This window comes from Varanus komodoensis, unplaced genomic scaffold, assembly GCF_004798865.1.
Source record: "Varanus komodoensis strain SLA01 unplaced genomic scaffold, ASM479886v1 scaffold31, whole genome shotgun sequence".
In the NCBI taxonomy this organism is placed as follows: domain Eukaryota; kingdom Metazoa; phylum Chordata; class Lepidosauria; order Squamata; family Varanidae; genus Varanus; species Varanus komodoensis.
In genome coordinates this window covers 2,973,471-2,990,066 of record NW_025335780.1, presented here as the reverse complement: position 1 = coordinate 2,990,066, position 16,596 = coordinate 2,973,471, and the positions used below count along the sequence as shown (strand labels likewise).

The 16,596-nt window shown below is 41.2% G+C and overlaps 1 protein-coding gene across 5 annotated transcripts in view; it reads left to right on the top strand.

The window, feature by feature from the left end:
* PCDH9 (protocadherin 9) overlaps positions 1-16,596 on the top strand; it is an 802,518-nt gene that overhangs the window by 770,654 nt on the left and 15,268 nt on the right. For 2 of the 5 annotated variants that reach the window (XM_044437864.1, XM_044437863.1), the window contains one exon: positions 10,295-12,619. The exons of 1 other annotated variant lie outside the window; for it this stretch is intronic. In XM_044437864.1, the coding sequence (XP_044293799.1) occupies positions 10,295-10,668 (374 nt within the window). In that variant the 3' untranslated portion in view covers positions 10,669-12,619. Of the gene's footprint in view, positions 1-10,294; positions 12,620-16,596 lie in introns of those variants that run through there. 2 more of the 5 variants (XM_044437858.1, XM_044437859.1) reach the window with 1 other exon arrangement.

Below are 16,596 nucleotides of genomic sequence, written 5' to 3'. Positions count from 1 at the left end.
GGGAAGAATGCTAATTTGAAAAAGGCAGAATTAGTTGCAGTAATGTTCTCCTCAGCAGTGACTTCAGCAGTTAAAAAGACAGATGAGGCTCATGCTATGAAATACAAGGTGCAGATTTATAAAGATGTCCCAGAATCCATGCTTTCTGAGCTATTAAGTCTGTCTAAATAACCATAGTCTCCTGGGGATAGAATCTGCTGCTTTGGTTGCCCATGTGTTGTTGTATTTGGACCATCTCCATCTTCAAATGTTGACTTTTTGTCTGTGAGTGAAGAATAAAATCTGCGGGAGAGACGTGTAAACGCGTAATCCCTATTTATTTGCTAACAAAACCCCGCTTGGTTTCTCCTCTGCCACTTTTTTCAAGGTGACTGCCTGCCTGTCTCTGCAACATGACTCCAATATTCCACCCACAAAATAAACTTCTTTTTATGCAGTATATTCTCTTTGGAAATTGAAATACAGAAAAGGTATGGGAGGTTTCTTCCTCCCTCGCCTCTCCTGCATTTCAATCAAGGTGAAGGGTAGACAAAGGGCCAGTTGATAGTAGCAAGAAAATGTTGAGGAAGGAAGGGAACACAGAAGCAAACTTTGGCCCGAAGGGCCCATTTTATATCCTCCAGAGTCCGCATAGCAGAACTAGTGTTGCTCACACTGCCTTGTGACCCATGTAGTGGGTGGACGTTCAAGCTGGATGGTGCCCCAACATCTGTGCCACTTTTATAATTCCTGAGAGGCAGGAAAAGCAGAACATGCACTGAGTTTTTGGCAGGTTACCAATTGTGGTGGCCATATCCATTCTTTGCAGGGGGGCAGTCCTCCTTTTGGGAGTGTTGCTTGCTTGCTCATTTATCCATTTAATTTCTATACCACCTGGTGGTTACAGTTTACAATAGTGCATGCAAAGAATACAACGGCAAGCAATACAGTGCAAAAAATATTATCATACAAAACATTAAAAGTTAAAGCTGAGAGAGGGGGAGGAAGAGAGGAAGGAGCAGGAGAAGGAGAAGGAAAAGACAGAGATGAAGAAGGAGAAGGAAGGAGAAGGACTTTGCAAAATAACGGGAAGGTACAGAAATAGGAATGGGAACAAAAGAGGCAATCACCTGGGATAGGTGATCCCCTGAATCCACTCAATAACCAAGTATATCTTTAAAGGCCTCAGCATAAAGAGAGACTGACTTATCTTGACTCCAAAAAGACAACTAGGTTGGGGCCAGGTGGACCACAGGGAGGAGGTCACTCTATAGATGGGGGGTCACCATGGAGTGAGCCATCCTTCTTGTTGCCACTGTCCCAGTCTTCCTCAGAGTGGGCACTCGGAGGAAGGCCCGGAGGTATTGCCCTATCCAATCCAAGTCGACAGAGGTAGAACCACCAGAACTGCTGCCCTTCCACAGAACCCAGATGGCTCTCTGAGGTCCCAGAGGTCTCCAGCCATGGTCTTCACTTTGTCTCGAACAGTCTCAAGGATTTCCTCCTTTTGTATGCCTCTCATGCACTGTCTATCTATGGATGGTCAATGCTGGTCTTGGGTGCTACCTAACATCACCTCAGCATCAAAAGGACAAGCATTAGTGATGTTCCACTAGGATCAACTGGGGTAGGGAGTGCAAGTGACAGCTGGCTGAATGGGATTATGATGCTCTTTGGAAAGCTACCGCGACCCTTTGGGGGCTGTTCTCTGAGGTGCCTTGCAGAATGCCTTGTGAAATTGCCTGTGCAAGCAGACACTTGTGCAAGGATTAAAAAATGTTTTCTGTAAGGGACAAATGTTTTGCCAGGGTAACGGCACCACTGGGTACAAGCCATTATCTAAATGTGAATGTGCTTTAAACTAGAAGGCAGGAAGATTTTTTTAAAAAATAGAAATGGTAACTGATAGAAATTGTGTGAGGCTGACTCAATCAAGAGGGGATGTATGTGTATCAAGTCACAACTTACTGCATTTCGCACTAACCTTTTAGTGAGTCGGTTTGCTAAGCCCTTACACATAACTAAAGTACCCTGAAATTTGATAACGCATTATTCTGCCAAGCAATAAGGAGGATTGTATCACATATTGGAACAGATATGGCAAATAGTTATATAGAACCAGCCAAGTGGCAAGGATAATTTTTTCCAGATGTCAGGTGCTACTGGATAGAATAAAGTGGATTTGTATATTTATACTTAGTAACAAAAGCTCGTCTTTGAGTAGATTTTTCTTTTCTTTTTTTCCTTGTCCCTTTCCTTTTCCGTGTGCGTGCGCATGGGGGTCGGTCCAAAGATTCTCTACAATTTCAACAAAAGACCTATGAAGCACTGGGATAAAAAGCAGTTGCCCACATTGCCAGAAGCCATCTGGTGTCTGTGTCAAGGAAAGGATTCAATGGAAGGTTGAAGGAAGGGCCAACCAACCAGATGTCATGTCTGAGCAGAGAAAAGATTAGGGAATGTAGATGGTCCTGGTGTCCCAGTCTGGGAAAAGAGTTGCAAAGTAGCCTTGTTGATAAACATGAAATGACCATCCGGAAATGTTCCTTGTGTTCCAAAACAAGAGTGTAGGCAAGTGTGCCATGTATTTGGTTATCTTTAGTTTTGCAAGAAAAGTGACCGATGGTGTTGCTTAGCTGATCAGGATACAGGTGTGCCAAAAGTGTATAAAGAGTGTTAAATTTCCCATTGTTCTGTGTTATTACCCCTGAATGGTGTTATCATTTTGCATGCAATGCTTTGCAGTTCAGTGCACCTTGCATTCAAGATGGCAACACTTTTGTTAGTCTTCTGTGTGGCAAGTGCTTTTACTTTGAAAGGGCCTGCAGGTCTGAATAAGAAAGGAAATTCTGTCTCTCCTAGGACTAATTTTGGAAGTCCAATGACAATTGTGATGTTGAGTTCATCAATGGGATGAGAATTTCACTTCCGGACATAATAGAATGAAATAAAAGAACTCTCAGAATTTCTACCATGAGGAGATGACCAGCATTTGACTGACAAGGGCTATTCTTCTGTTGTCCACCTTCTTGCTTTTGATTGTGCAGCTGTCTGACAGCTATTAACAAAATATGAACGTAACAACAAAGGGATTATTTCTGAGCACAATCAGATATAAATATTTACACAGGCAATTTTGAGTAGTACTTGCTTATGTATGCCTGTGTTTGCCTTCAAAATATTTAAATTTGGAGACAGATGCTAGTGCAGTTTTATCAGTATGTGCGTCATAACGTATTCAAGAAGCCACGTCTGATGACCAGCTTTATCCCTGAGTGTTTGGTGAACAAATACTTGGATGCTGCGTTGAGAGGAGGACCGGGGAAGATCAATGAAATATTTCACCCTGGAAAAATGGCAGCCTTGATTCAAAGATCCCAGTGACATTTGTATAAAGAAAAGGAAAACAAATTAATGTGATTATTAAATTAAAGCAGCAGGGGCAGCTTTTAAAGTGGTGTCATTGCTTGTGGTGATGAACCAACTTCAGAAACGTGGAAGAAAGCCAATGTTTGGTGACAATGAAAAGAAGATATAATTATCCTTAAGTTAACACTGTACTGTCTTTTCTGTGCAAGGCAATTTGATACAAAGAAACTACAGACCATAAGCATTCTGTAAAGTGGTCCCTTTTATTAGCAGCCTTTCGTAATCATATTTTTTCACTTCTTCACCTGTAATATTGTGTTTGCCAATAAATGCATTTCATTGGCATTTCCCATAATATATGCATTTTTGCTGCATGCTTTGTTTTCCAGTTAGGGAACTGTGAATTTAGGAGGATAAGTTTGGTTCACACATGAATTGAAATGTGTGAAACCAGGTGCGTGACAATTGCATTAAAATATGAACTGAGGATATTCCTAATTCTTACTACAAGAGCACAGTGCAATGCCCCAACCTTGAATCATGTGAGCCTTTGAACTTCATGTAAGCTTCCTGCAGCTATTGGATGGAGTCTTTACCACTGCTGTGTTTTCACATTGCATTTCATTCAGAAGGCCATTTTTGGCCAACTGCATGGGGAGGAAGGAAGGAATCTTGGACATTCTCTGGATAAGGCATAAGTCCCCAGCTCGAACCATTACTCTGCACTGCCCCTCATCCTCTTCCCTGTACCTTAGAGAGGCAACCGGTACGGTAACTTTTGCATCAGCAGGGAAGAAACTGGGCCTTGAGAGTCTCGGTGCCAAGGTCATAAAACTGAGGAACCCCAAGGCCTTCTAGGTTTGCCCACATTACAAGAACCGGTGTCCTGAATCTCTGTGTCTGTCACTGAGGGAAGCAAATGGCATGAAAAATAAATCTCTTGGAGACTAATTTGACATGGCTTAAAGGGCCACAGACATATTTCCATTCTGATTCAAAACAGCTTATTTCTCATTTAAAGCCCAAATGAAAATAGATGTCAGCTGTATTTGAACTGCAGCTTAGTTTATTTGGTTTCTGGATGAGGATATGAAGCAGAAAAAGTTTGGTACTAAAGCTTTCCTCAAATTTTACTGAAAGTTGGAAGCACGAAGATGGAGGCTTCTGTTTTCTGAAATGCATCAGCTCAATGAGAAAGGTGTGTGTGTGTGTGTGTGTCCCTTTCTTTTTTACTGTGCATGGGAAGAATTCATCCCTGCCAAACCATTCCTTTTTGGGTCAGCAGGATAGGATTGTATTATTGTGTGGGAGGAAAAAAAAAGTTTAAAAAACTAATTAAAAGTAAATTGCTTTTGTCAGCAGAAAAGAAAATAATCAGCGTTTAACCTATAGATTAACCTTTGGAAATGTTAACAATATGCTGGAAATACTCCTTTTACTAGCAGTTCCACCACCATAACCTTCTTCCATGAAATACCTGCATCACTTTGATTACAGCAGCAAAGAATCTAAAGGCATGTGGAATCTAAAGGAAAGGGCTGCATTATAAAACAGCCCCCTCCCCACTAAACTGTGGAACTCAGTGTAAAGCACAGGACTTGAAGCTTCCTTTGAAAATCTGTGAAGTTTCTGGTCCTAAATGCTTGTATAGTTTTATGATACTTCATTTCATTTATTTTAACCTACTGCATTTCATGGGTTAAAGGTGCGTGGGTTAAAGGTGGGTTAAAGGTGCGTTTAAATAAATTTTGGGGAAAGCATAACCCAAAATATGAAAATAGAATACATAAAAGCATACCAACTGAAATAGCATACCAATTTAATCACATCCATGGAACACCTTTTTCAATACATAAAAGAACAGATAATTTCTGTAAGGTACAGGCTATGATCCTGTATAGAAGTAAATGCAGCTTCCTGCTAATATATACATGTGATATGGCAAGATTATGCTTCTAATAAGAAGTATCTGCATAGCTTGTTACTCACCTGGTTGACAGCCCGGAGTGCTGGTTGAGTAGGGGTTATATTTGAAGCATGGGTTCTCGCTATGTGCAAACCCTGCAGTATGGTTTCTTTACCTCCAACAACTTGGAGTTCACAACCTGATAACAAGACATGGACTCTCTTTATGAGTTGTTTGTGGTTAACAAGCTATAGTTAAACCATAGCGCAAACATCAGCCTTAATGGCATTCATGATAAAGCAGCAATCCATACTCAGTTCATACAGAGGGTTATTGTGTTGTGTGAACCAGGCCATTGTGAAATGGTAGAGAAGGAAACATGCTTAACCCATCCTTTCATTGATGAAGCAGTGATCAGATCTTCCTTCGGATCTGTTCTGTATTTTTCTTTAATCTGTGCTGCCCTTTAAAGCTCTTTTGACTACAGTCTTCCTGAGTATCCATCAACTTGGTCCTCCAAATAAATCATTAATTTCCTTCCTATCCCCTTCCTGTCACTTGATTTTAATCAAGAAACAATGGATTGCCCGAAGACAGGTTTAGAAAGGCAACTCTACTTCTTTAGAAAAGCAGGAAAACTTTGGGGTGTCCAAAAAAGGAAGGAAGGGGAAGGAAGAAATAAAAAAAAATTAGTGTTGGTAATTTGCAGGTGAACTACTCATGTATTTAAAATCTCCTGAGTACACATATGGATAGCATTGAAAACTGCAAGGACATCACTTTTGGTGAGATGCGCTTGAATACTTGTTTTTTCACTGCATGTGCACCGGTCAGATTAGATCAGCACTGCATCTGTAGTTTCCCTTCATTGAGGAATATGCAAAGAAAGAACATGAGGTTTGCACTCGTGGTAATATGTGTCAGAACTCATTACCGGAATTCTGTGTCACCTTAGCATTTTCCCCTCAAGCTTGAGAAAATGAGAGAAGGATTTTAAACTATGTGCCCACTTGAGAGGCTGTGGTTTTTGGTTTCTGAGGTATAAAAATGATTTAACATTCTCCCCCTTTCAGCAAGTTGGATGAAGTGTTTCCAAGATTTACTGAAGGAAAACATATGATTAAGCTTTTGTACATACACTGCGTACAGTACACACATGGTGTCATACACATTTGTTCTGCTTACTCCTCTTGCCCTTTGCAGGCAGTTTACCAAAGCTCACATATGGGAGAATTCCGCCCATTTCCACGTGTGCATCTGGTCAGTCAGAGACCCTGCCCCTACGGCGACAGAAGCCCATGTGTGCACGCTGGTCATCAGTCCAGGAAGACTAAGGCTGATGTAAAGGGAAAAGGAGGAGGTGGTGATCTTGACAACTGGCAGAACCATCACTGAGAGCTCCTGACCCCTCGCGGGGTGGAATGCAGGAAAAAAATAAAAATTTGCAATGGAGGCCAATGAAGCAACTGAGCACTTAAGTCCCTGCCAACATGAACAGAACAGCAAACAGGGCAAGGGAATTGCAGGGAATGAGGCAATTCAGCTTCCGTATTTCCCTGAAAATAAGACCCAACCAGAAAATAAGCCCTAGCGTGATTTTTCAGGGTGCTTGTAATATAAGTCCTACCCCAAAAATAAGCCCCAGTTAAGATTGTCAGCCAGACAGATGCATTTAGTACATCTACATTGCAACACACGATGGACGAATTGCTTTATAAAATAATATTAATATATAATTTATAAATATGTAATAGAAATAAATACTAATATTGACATTAATACTTAAAATAAAGGATAATATAAATTATAATTAAGTATTTGTAAATACCTGAGCAGGCGCCTTTGGAGAGGTAAACACCTATGTAAACAGAGAAACTCAAGACTCATTGCCGAATGACCTTTCAGAGTGCAGACACAACGCACAAATTATGTGTGCACTTGATAACTAATAGACATGTTTCATAATTCAATACACTGTGTGCTGTAACAGATGTTCTTAATGCACTCGTGTGTTGCCACTCCTGTCCCAAACATCTTCAGTTAACACTTGATTTAATGGTAGATTTAAAGGGAATAATATTTTGATCCCCAGAGGAGATGAGTGCAAGAAGAAAGCGTGATTCTGTCAAGGACAAGGAAGGAATCCTGGAGGTCTCTTGGGGCAAGAACCTTATGCCTTTCATAAGAAAAGACATCACCTGAGAACAAGTCCTAATGCATCTTTTGGAGCAAAGATTAATATAAGACCCTGTCTTATTTTCGGGGAAGCACGGTAGCTAGATGTTTAAAAACTTAGCCTAATGCTTTTGGCTTTCAGCTAAGCCACTGGGAAGTTAAATTGCCATTATTCTTATGTGCTGTCAACTCATCTTTGACCTGTGGTGACCCCATGAATGAAATCCTTCAGGAATTTCCTGTCCATGACAGCTCCATTCAAGTCTTCCAAGTGCCAGGCTTTGGCTTCTTTGCTGGATCCAATCCATCTCAAACGTTGTCTTCCTTCTTCCCCAAGATGATCTTCTCCAGTGCATCTTGCCTTCTCCAACGTATGACAGCCTCAGGTTTGTCATTTTTGCTTCCAGGGAAAGTTCTGGCTTGATTTGATATTGGACCCCCTTGTTTGTCTTCTGTCAGTCCAGGGTATTTGCAAAGTTTTCCTCTAGCACCATGTTTCAAATGCTGGCTTTCTTCCTTCATCTTTCTTCACTGTCCAGCATTCACTCATAGATTGTGAGTGGGAATACGACAGTGTGGATGATCTTGACCTTGATCTCCAGTGAAACATCCTTACACTTGATGACCTTTTCTACTTCCTTCATTACTGCCTTCCAAGTCTCACTGTTCTTCAGATTTCTTCCCTTGAACTGATGACTGAGCCAAGATATATGAAATCTGTCACAATATTAATCGCTTCATTATTAAAAGTATAATTATATAATTCTTCTCTGCACATTTTTGTTTTCTTCATATTCAGCTGCACTCCTGCTTCTGTGCTTTCTCCTTTCACTTTTGTCAGGAGTTATCTCAATTCATTGCTTTCTGCTGGTAGAATGGTACCATCTGCATAACTTAAATTAGTCATGTATCTTCCACCAATTTTCATTCCTTCCTATGATACTAATTCAGACTTCCTTATGAGATGTTTCGCATACAGATTGAACAGACAGGTAATGCTCCCAAAGGAGATTCACCCGGTGCCTTCTTTACATTCTTCTTGGCACCAGGCTAAGACCTTCTTTTTCAAAAAAAATATTTTAATAATTGCAATTTGACCTTTGTTTTGTATTTCTGCCTGTATTTTATTGATATTCTATTTCTAATGTGATGTAATTGGTTTTTATTGTGTTTTTATCTTGTGAATATGAGCCGCCCAGAGGTGCTGTGGTACAATTGGGTGGCATACAAATGTTTTAAATAAATAACAAATAGACAGGGGAATAAAATGCATCTTTGGCTGACTCCTGCACCTATGGGAAGCCATTCTGTTTCCCCGTATTCTGTCCTAACTGTAGCTTCTTGTCTGTGATACAGGCTCCACATCAGGACACTCAAGTAGCCTTCTATTTCTGGAGGAGATATGCATATTTAAAAAAGAAGGGGAAAAAGTGTGAGGTGATTTCTCAGAGAAATCTCTTCGATGCACATGTATCTAATACCCTTCATTGCCATGTGTGGGGTGTTGCATACAACTCCAAGGAAGACAAACAACTGGTACAGTGCCAAAATCTGTACTCCAAGTTTCTAAAAATTTTCTTACCCATGAAGGAAGGTTCAGTTTGTCATAGACATTCTCAGGATACTTCAATATTGTATTTTTAATTTCTTTGGCTGTTGTTTTGGATTTGGGGGTCACAGACACACATTTTCATCCCCTCCAAACCCCACATTTTCTATTGCACATTTTCTCACTTTCTCCCACTTTTCAGGCTACCTGTGCTTTCAAAAGGGTGGCATTAAGTCATGACATCTTCCTCCAGGCTTTAATTGCGTGTTGGAAGCCAAGCAAATGAGATGCAACCAGAGAGATGATTATACAATGAAGAATGAGAGACTTATTCACACTCTGCAATCCCTTCATAAATAAGAGAAGTGCAAGAACCCTGAGCCCAATCCATGATAACTTTTTGGAAAGTTTGAATTTCTTTTTCAGAGGCAATTTCCTTTCTTTCAAATCCAGTGAAAATGGTCCAAAAATGTGATACACATTTCTGGCACAGCATTCATGATTGACATTTGACCTCTGAAATACACTGAGTTTTCATATTCACAGCCCGCCAACATTGGAGAAAAAAAACCCAAGAGATGCCAACAACTAATTCTAGATGTTCAAAGGAAACTTTCACTTTGGAGATTTGACTTTGGAATTTCTCATTCAGTAGTTGAATGGAAATATATTATATATATTTTCAGCTTCAGACCAAATACTCAGCATACCAGCACTTTGTCATTTCACCATCAGTCCTATACAGAATTACGTACAAGATATTTGCATCTTATTTTTATTACACTAAGCCAGGTTTTTTGACTTCTCCCAAGAGATTGCATAACATCTGGGAACTTAAGCAACTTTGCATTTTCTCTGAATAAGATTCATGTTTATTGAAGGATGATATAGAAACATTAAATCAACAAATAAACCAAAATACTGCATGCAATTTTGACAGTTGTTTCTGGGGACAGCATTATTTTCATAGCTTGTATCTTAGAAGTGATTAAACTGTTGCAACTACTCAGAGTGTAGTGTAGCCTTTCGGTGTTAAATATAAATTAGATTGGCTTAAAAAAGAAGTTCATATGAATTGTGTATGTGTGTGCTTTTATTGCATTGCTATTGCTATTGCTGCTGCTGCTGATGAAGATGATGATGATGATGAAGATAATAGTGATTGATGTCAAGTTGCCTGTAGAAGTATATGCTAACCTAGTATAAATGCATAAGACGTATTGCTTTTAAAAATCTAACTTTATGTCTTTCTTTCCCCCACTCCCACCCCTCTTTCTCCCAACTCCTTCCTGTTGCACCACCTGTGTTCATGGTAGATGGACCCCTTGGGCCTCGAGGATTAGCAGAAGCAACTGAGATGTGCACTCAAGAATGCCTGGTCCTGGGTCACTCAGACAACTGTTGGATGCCTCCCACATTGGGCTCATACCAGCAGCCCAAGTCTCCACTCTCCACCTTTGCATCTCAGAAGGAGTGGGTTAAGAAAGACAAACTGGTGAATGGACATACATTGACAAGAACCTGGAAAGAAGACAGCAACAGAAATCAGTTCAGTGACCGAAAGGAGTTTGGTTCGGGCGAAGGCCATTTCAGCCCCGGCAATCACATGAGTGACATTCCTTTGGCTAACCTGAAGTCTTACAAACAAGCACCAGGAGCAGTGGAGAGTCCAAAGGAGAAGCAGCTATAAGGGACGGCTTCCTTGGAGCAGTGACTTTAGCCTAGTTAGACTTGCTAATACTGTGTGTCTGTGTCAGAGCTTTATGTACTGAGTAGACCTCTAGAACTATGCGTCACATAGCAGAGATATGCATACCTTTGTGGTAGCTCCGTGGAACTACAATACAAAAGAGCATTTCTACTAGTTGTGTGGTTTTGTTAAATAGACATAATCAAACTCTTACAGAGAATCTCCCCAGGTTGAACCTTTTTTTTCCAATTTATTTGGGGTGACAGGTGGGGGTTTCTTTATTTTCCTTTGTTTTTTTGACCCTGGACTGCTGCTGTGAACAGTAGAAGATACATTGTCAGAGTGAGAGAAAGTGTGAATGAAAGAGAGAGAGGAAGGGAGAGAGCGAGCGAGCAAGAGAGAGAGGATTGCAATTCCTTAAAAAGTATATTCAATTAGGAAATTGTGTTATTATTACCATTGATCTTGTGCTGGGACTGCTATACTTGACATCTTTACTGAAACAAAACAACTAAATTAAAACATTAAACCTACTGTGCTATTAACAACGTTAGTGGACACTTGCAAAGTCCATCAGTGTTCAAGTACTTGTAAATAGGATCAATTATTATTAATAACTTTTGTGTACTTATAACTTTCACCTAAAAAAATACTGTAGCATAATTCTGTGTATCACAGTTGCTTTTTTCCTACTTTGTTTCATTTGCTTCCTGTTGGTTTTTATTTTATTTTATTTCTTTTAGTGATGGTGTTTCTGTGTTGGTAGTCTGTCTGACACACAATGTTCCAAGCAACTCAAAACACTTGTGTTAAAAACTGAATACAAGGGTGGGGGGGCTTTTGTTTTGCTGTTACTCTAAGAAGCAAACACTATTTGTCAGTTCTGAAATACAAATGCACTTGAAGCAAGGGCTTTGAAATTTAATCACCTTTTTGTTGTTCTTCTGGTTTTCAAAGCGAAGGAGAGAAAAAGAGGACATCAACCGTGAGAGCAGCTGGATGGGTGTTTTTTATTTTTATTTTTTTTCTGAAAGGAAGTTTGAGTATTCTCTGCAATCACATTTGAAAGTAATATTAATCAAAACGAGGTAAAGGATAATTTGCTAAGGGCCCGGTTTTCTGAGAAATTTCACTGCAAGAGCTCCACGGAGGAGAATGGGAGGTACCAAGAGCCTGACGGGTTTGATGGAGCATGTGCTGAACAACTTCTTAGAACATTGCACCCGGTACTGGTATCTAATGATGACTTTCTTTGGGCCAAGTGTGTGTCTATACCTAAGACAGTTTGTATTGCTCAAATGGCAGCGGTTGTGTTGATCTTCATCTGCATTGATGTTGTAGTAACACAAGTGTTTTTAGATCATAGCCACAAAATATTTAATGTGTTGTGCCTTCATGATGTAACCATGCATTCTCCTGGTAGGCTAGTTGGGGGAAATGAAAGGGTTCAGTCTCTAATCCTTGCTGTTTAACTGTTTGTTATCCTAGTTGGTCAATGCCTGGCAGGTACCAGTGTTCGTCACTTGAATCGAACCAACAGAGTGACTCCTAATGTTAATAAAAAGATCTCAGTTGCACGTCGAACAAATCCTAATCCAAACGTTCGTAGGCGTTTTTTTCTTAAGGCATGACAGACAATTTAAACAAATAGCATGCAACATAGGGGGGAAAGTCCTTAAAGGAAAAAAAGCGGAAATTATCTTATGCCACAGTTAAACACCAGTCTTAAATGCAAAATAAAGATAGCTAATATCAATGGTTAATTTGTTCTTACCAAAACTAATAAAACTAACCGAAAAGTTATTTTGTATATAGCAGTTCACGTTTTCTTTCCTCCACAGTAGACAAGCATAAAATGGGCTAGGGATGCATTGCTTATTGCGGTACTTATGTCAGTTTGTGAGGGGTGTTTGATGACTTTGACTGGATAAATATCTAAACAGTTATCCTTGTTACTGCTTTGCCAGCTCAACGTTATTTACAGTTATTCAGCTCTTGCAATAAATGTTCTGAATTCCTGATTGTCTTGTGGGACTTCTTGGCCTAAGGCCCGAACCTTTCCTTATTAGGCTCCTTAACCGTGCAGCCACCAATCACTATGGTGCATCCTGAAGGAACTTGGTGGCACTAAGGTCGAGAAGAAACCTTCTTTGGCACGGCAACTGAAGAGACTGATGGCAGTGGAGAAGCTGTAGGGTTTCCAGGCTCTGTTTCACTGCACTGTGATAATCACCCAGTTTCATTTCTCTTCGGCAACTGATGCTAAAGAAGCTATGGGAATCCTGAACCATTTCCTAAACACAGTGATGGATTGGATGTGGGGTAACAGGTTGATAGTTAACCCAGAAAAATCTACTGTTTGGTAGTAAAAAAGTAAATTTGGGATTATGGGTAAAGTCTGTTCTGCAAGACTGGAAGATGGTGTAGCATCTGCAATAGGCTTCCTGAAAGAGGAAGACTTAGATTAACACACCCTACCTGGGTCTGCCCCTGAAGGTTGTTCAGCAAATGAAGCTGGCACAAGACGTAGTGGCAAGATTGCTTTCTCTCACATGCTTTTTTGAGGATGTGAAACCAGCCTCGTAGCAACTGCAGGGGTGAATACTCCCTTTCTGGGTATAATCTGAGGCAGTGTTGCTTACCTTTAAAGCCTTGAATGGTATATCTGAAAGACTCTTCCCCTGCCCCCATATGATGTTGTGCTTCGCATGTCCAACCACCAAATGAGTTTAGGTTGCTAGGAGCATAGGAAGAAGTACCCAGGTGGTGGAGCTCTCCCAAAAGGATATGACCATGGATCCTTCTTTGTTCGCTCCTAGGTGGGCTGCTACTTTGGCCACCTAATGAGAAAGAAAGACTCCCTGGAGAAGACCCTGATGCTGGGAACGATTGGTGGCAAAAGGAGAAGGGGGCGGCAGAGGATGAGGTGGCAGGATGGGGTCACTGGGGCAGTGGGTGTGGGCTTGGGTGGACTCCAGGGGATGGTGGAGGACAGGAGAGCCTGGAGGAAGGTTGTCCATGGGGTCGTGATGGGTCAGGCATGACTTAGTGACTAAACAACAATGTGGGCTGCTAACACTCCCCCCTCCCATAGCTCTCAAAAATTCTAAATGTATTGTGTTAGCACTTCATTTTTGAAATTCTCTCCTGAACGCAATTCTGTCGTTGGTGATCCATTACAGTTTTAACACTGTGCTACATTTTAACTCAAAGTCACCCTGAGGTCTGATTTGAACCAAAAGGCAGTTAATACATGTATAAATCAATCGAATAAGTAAGTATAAAGTAGTAGCGGGTGGAAATAAAAAGGCACTGTAACTTGGCTCTCTGATTTGCGGGTGTCAATATGGGATGGGTACACCGGACCTGCCCATGTTCTCCTTTTCACGCATCTCCTTCTGGTGGCAGCTTCTCCATGTCCTGCTGGTGTCGCTGGATGTTGTAGGCATTCTCCGGGTGCTTGTGAATGTGGCTGTAAAAGGTAGATGCTGTCTCTTTTCAAATTTTAACTCAGGCATTGCGCAATAGTTTGTTTATCTACAAAATAAAGATGTGTGGAACATTATCCCACATAGGTTTCAACTGGACAATGCCCACCAAATTCTCCTCGAACTCCACTTCAGGCATAACTTTGCAGCAGTTTAGAGATAAATAAGTAAATGTTTGCTAACTTTACTCTGATTTCCTTTGCAATTTCTTTTACTCATTGCCTTCCTACAGATATTTTCCCTGTATAAGACTTTCAAAAATTTCACTTTAAGAAAAATTCACTGGCAACTCCAATATTCAATTTACTTTTATCTCCATTACTTCTGTGCAGTGCACAAAACTGGAATGGTATCTGGAGGACAGCAATTGAAGTGCCTGATGCATGGATGGGGAACGGGTGGCCAAGAGGCCAAATTTGCACGGATGGTTCCATCAGGTGACAGTCCTAATCTGTCTGTGCCCCGTCAAAGCCTGCAACATGTGGTGGCTGGCAGGGATGGCAGCCCCTGCCACGAGCTCTCAAAACTTGCCGAAATAACAATGGGAATGCCTGGTTGGCCATTGGTACAATAGTCACTCAATTAGGAAGGCGACTGGTGTCTTAAGTGCTTTCCTTGCCAACATTTACCCCAGGAGGCGATGCTGCTCGGAGTATGGCTGAGGATGGATGTCCTCTTGCATACCTGCACCTTGGTCAGGAATGGTTTTACTATGCTCGGAGATCAGGACAAACAAAGGAATCACTCCTGAGTAATAACAGTGTAGCATCTTGTAAGATTCTAGTCACACAGCAATCCTTCTGGAAATGGTGACAGGTAGTATTTCAATCCATCCCAAGGAGGATGTTGAATAAAGGATGAAAGAGAATATTTTCTTCTTGAAAAATGAATACTCTAGTTAATTCCCAAATGTTGTTTGTTGGTAGTCTTAAACCCTGAGAATCTTAAAACAGCTTTTAGAAGAACTGTGTTCATTAAGGGGGGAAACGGAGACAAGCTTTAATATGGTAACATGCCAAGAACTTGATCTAAATCCAATTAAAGGCAGTGGGACTTGCGCCAGGGACTTCAATAGGATCTGCTCTTGGCCCTATATAAGTGCTCGGGGAAAGTGCCTTCATTTCCAGCCAATGGTTGGGGCCAGTCCCTTGGCACTCTTGACACTGCTGAGTAAATCCTATATATCTCTCAATAAGCCCTTAGCTTACATCCTGACAGGCATTCAACAACGAGGCACGGAAAGGGCACTTTTCCTCCCATGGCATTGGAGGAACATGCAGATCAGCCCAAGGGAGCGTTCAGATGCTTGTTAGGATCACATGAACCAGAGCCAGGCATTAAGATGTGATTAACAGCGAGCTCGCACTGGCTGTGTCTGCCAGCTTTACTCCTGTCACTGCTAGAAGCCCTCTCAGCAGGGAGACAAGAGGGCCCTTTCCCCCCCTCAGAAGCATGCTGAATTGTGCAAGCTGATAGGAAAGCAGGAGCCGTAACCTGGTTCTTAGGGATTTCATCTTATTTTTTAACACTAATAGCAAAATAACTCAACAAAAATGGAAGGCTTAAAAAATCGACTCCGTGTAGGCTGTTAGGCATGCAGTTACTTTTCAAGAATGCTAACTAGATCATTTGCGAGGACAGCACACCTGCTGCTTAAAGGAGGCATAGTATAGAGTCGGATAAAGTCTGAAACTTTCAGTATCTATTGAGTTTGCAAATTGTCCCTCTGCCAGCACACGATGCCCTGTGAGACCCTTGCTCCATAGCAGAAGCCCTCCAGCCTCATCCTCTTTCCCACTGCCATTTTCTCCTCACAAGCATCCAAATTGCCCTCTCCGTTATATGTTGCAACAGAAAAGTCACTGCTGGCTTATTGTTGCATGCAGTTTCCTGTAAGACGGCCTGATGCAGAACGATTTGTCAAGTCAGTAAAGGCTGGGACTGAGTCCATACAAGGGCCCATGCTGCTTGAGGAATCCTGTGGACAGCTGGCTTGCTGCCATGTGAATAGAGTCCTGGACTCAGTGGGCCAGGCCAGGCCAGCCTCGATTATTTTGTTTTTCTTATGTTCTTGAATTTGTCCTTGATAGGATGTGTCCTTGATTTCTGGGCCAAACAGAGGGCCAGGAGGGAAATGAAATAGGTTGGTGGAAGAAAGGTTTAGAGATCCATACCTCATCTTCTCTTTTGCTCATCTGTGAAGCAACTGGTAACCTGTTAAGCTTTCTTCCACACAGGTTACGAATTGTTCTGGCCCTATATATTCAACTGGTATAACGTGGAATTTGGCCACTGCGGTTTGTATGATGTGTGTCTGTGTTGACATTTTCTTGTAAATTCTAAACTGTTCATTCCAGAAATGATTCAACTTTGATTACTGCTAAACACGTAAGGGTAATGAAGGGCAAGTCAATAAAAATCAAGCTCATTATTGTTGACT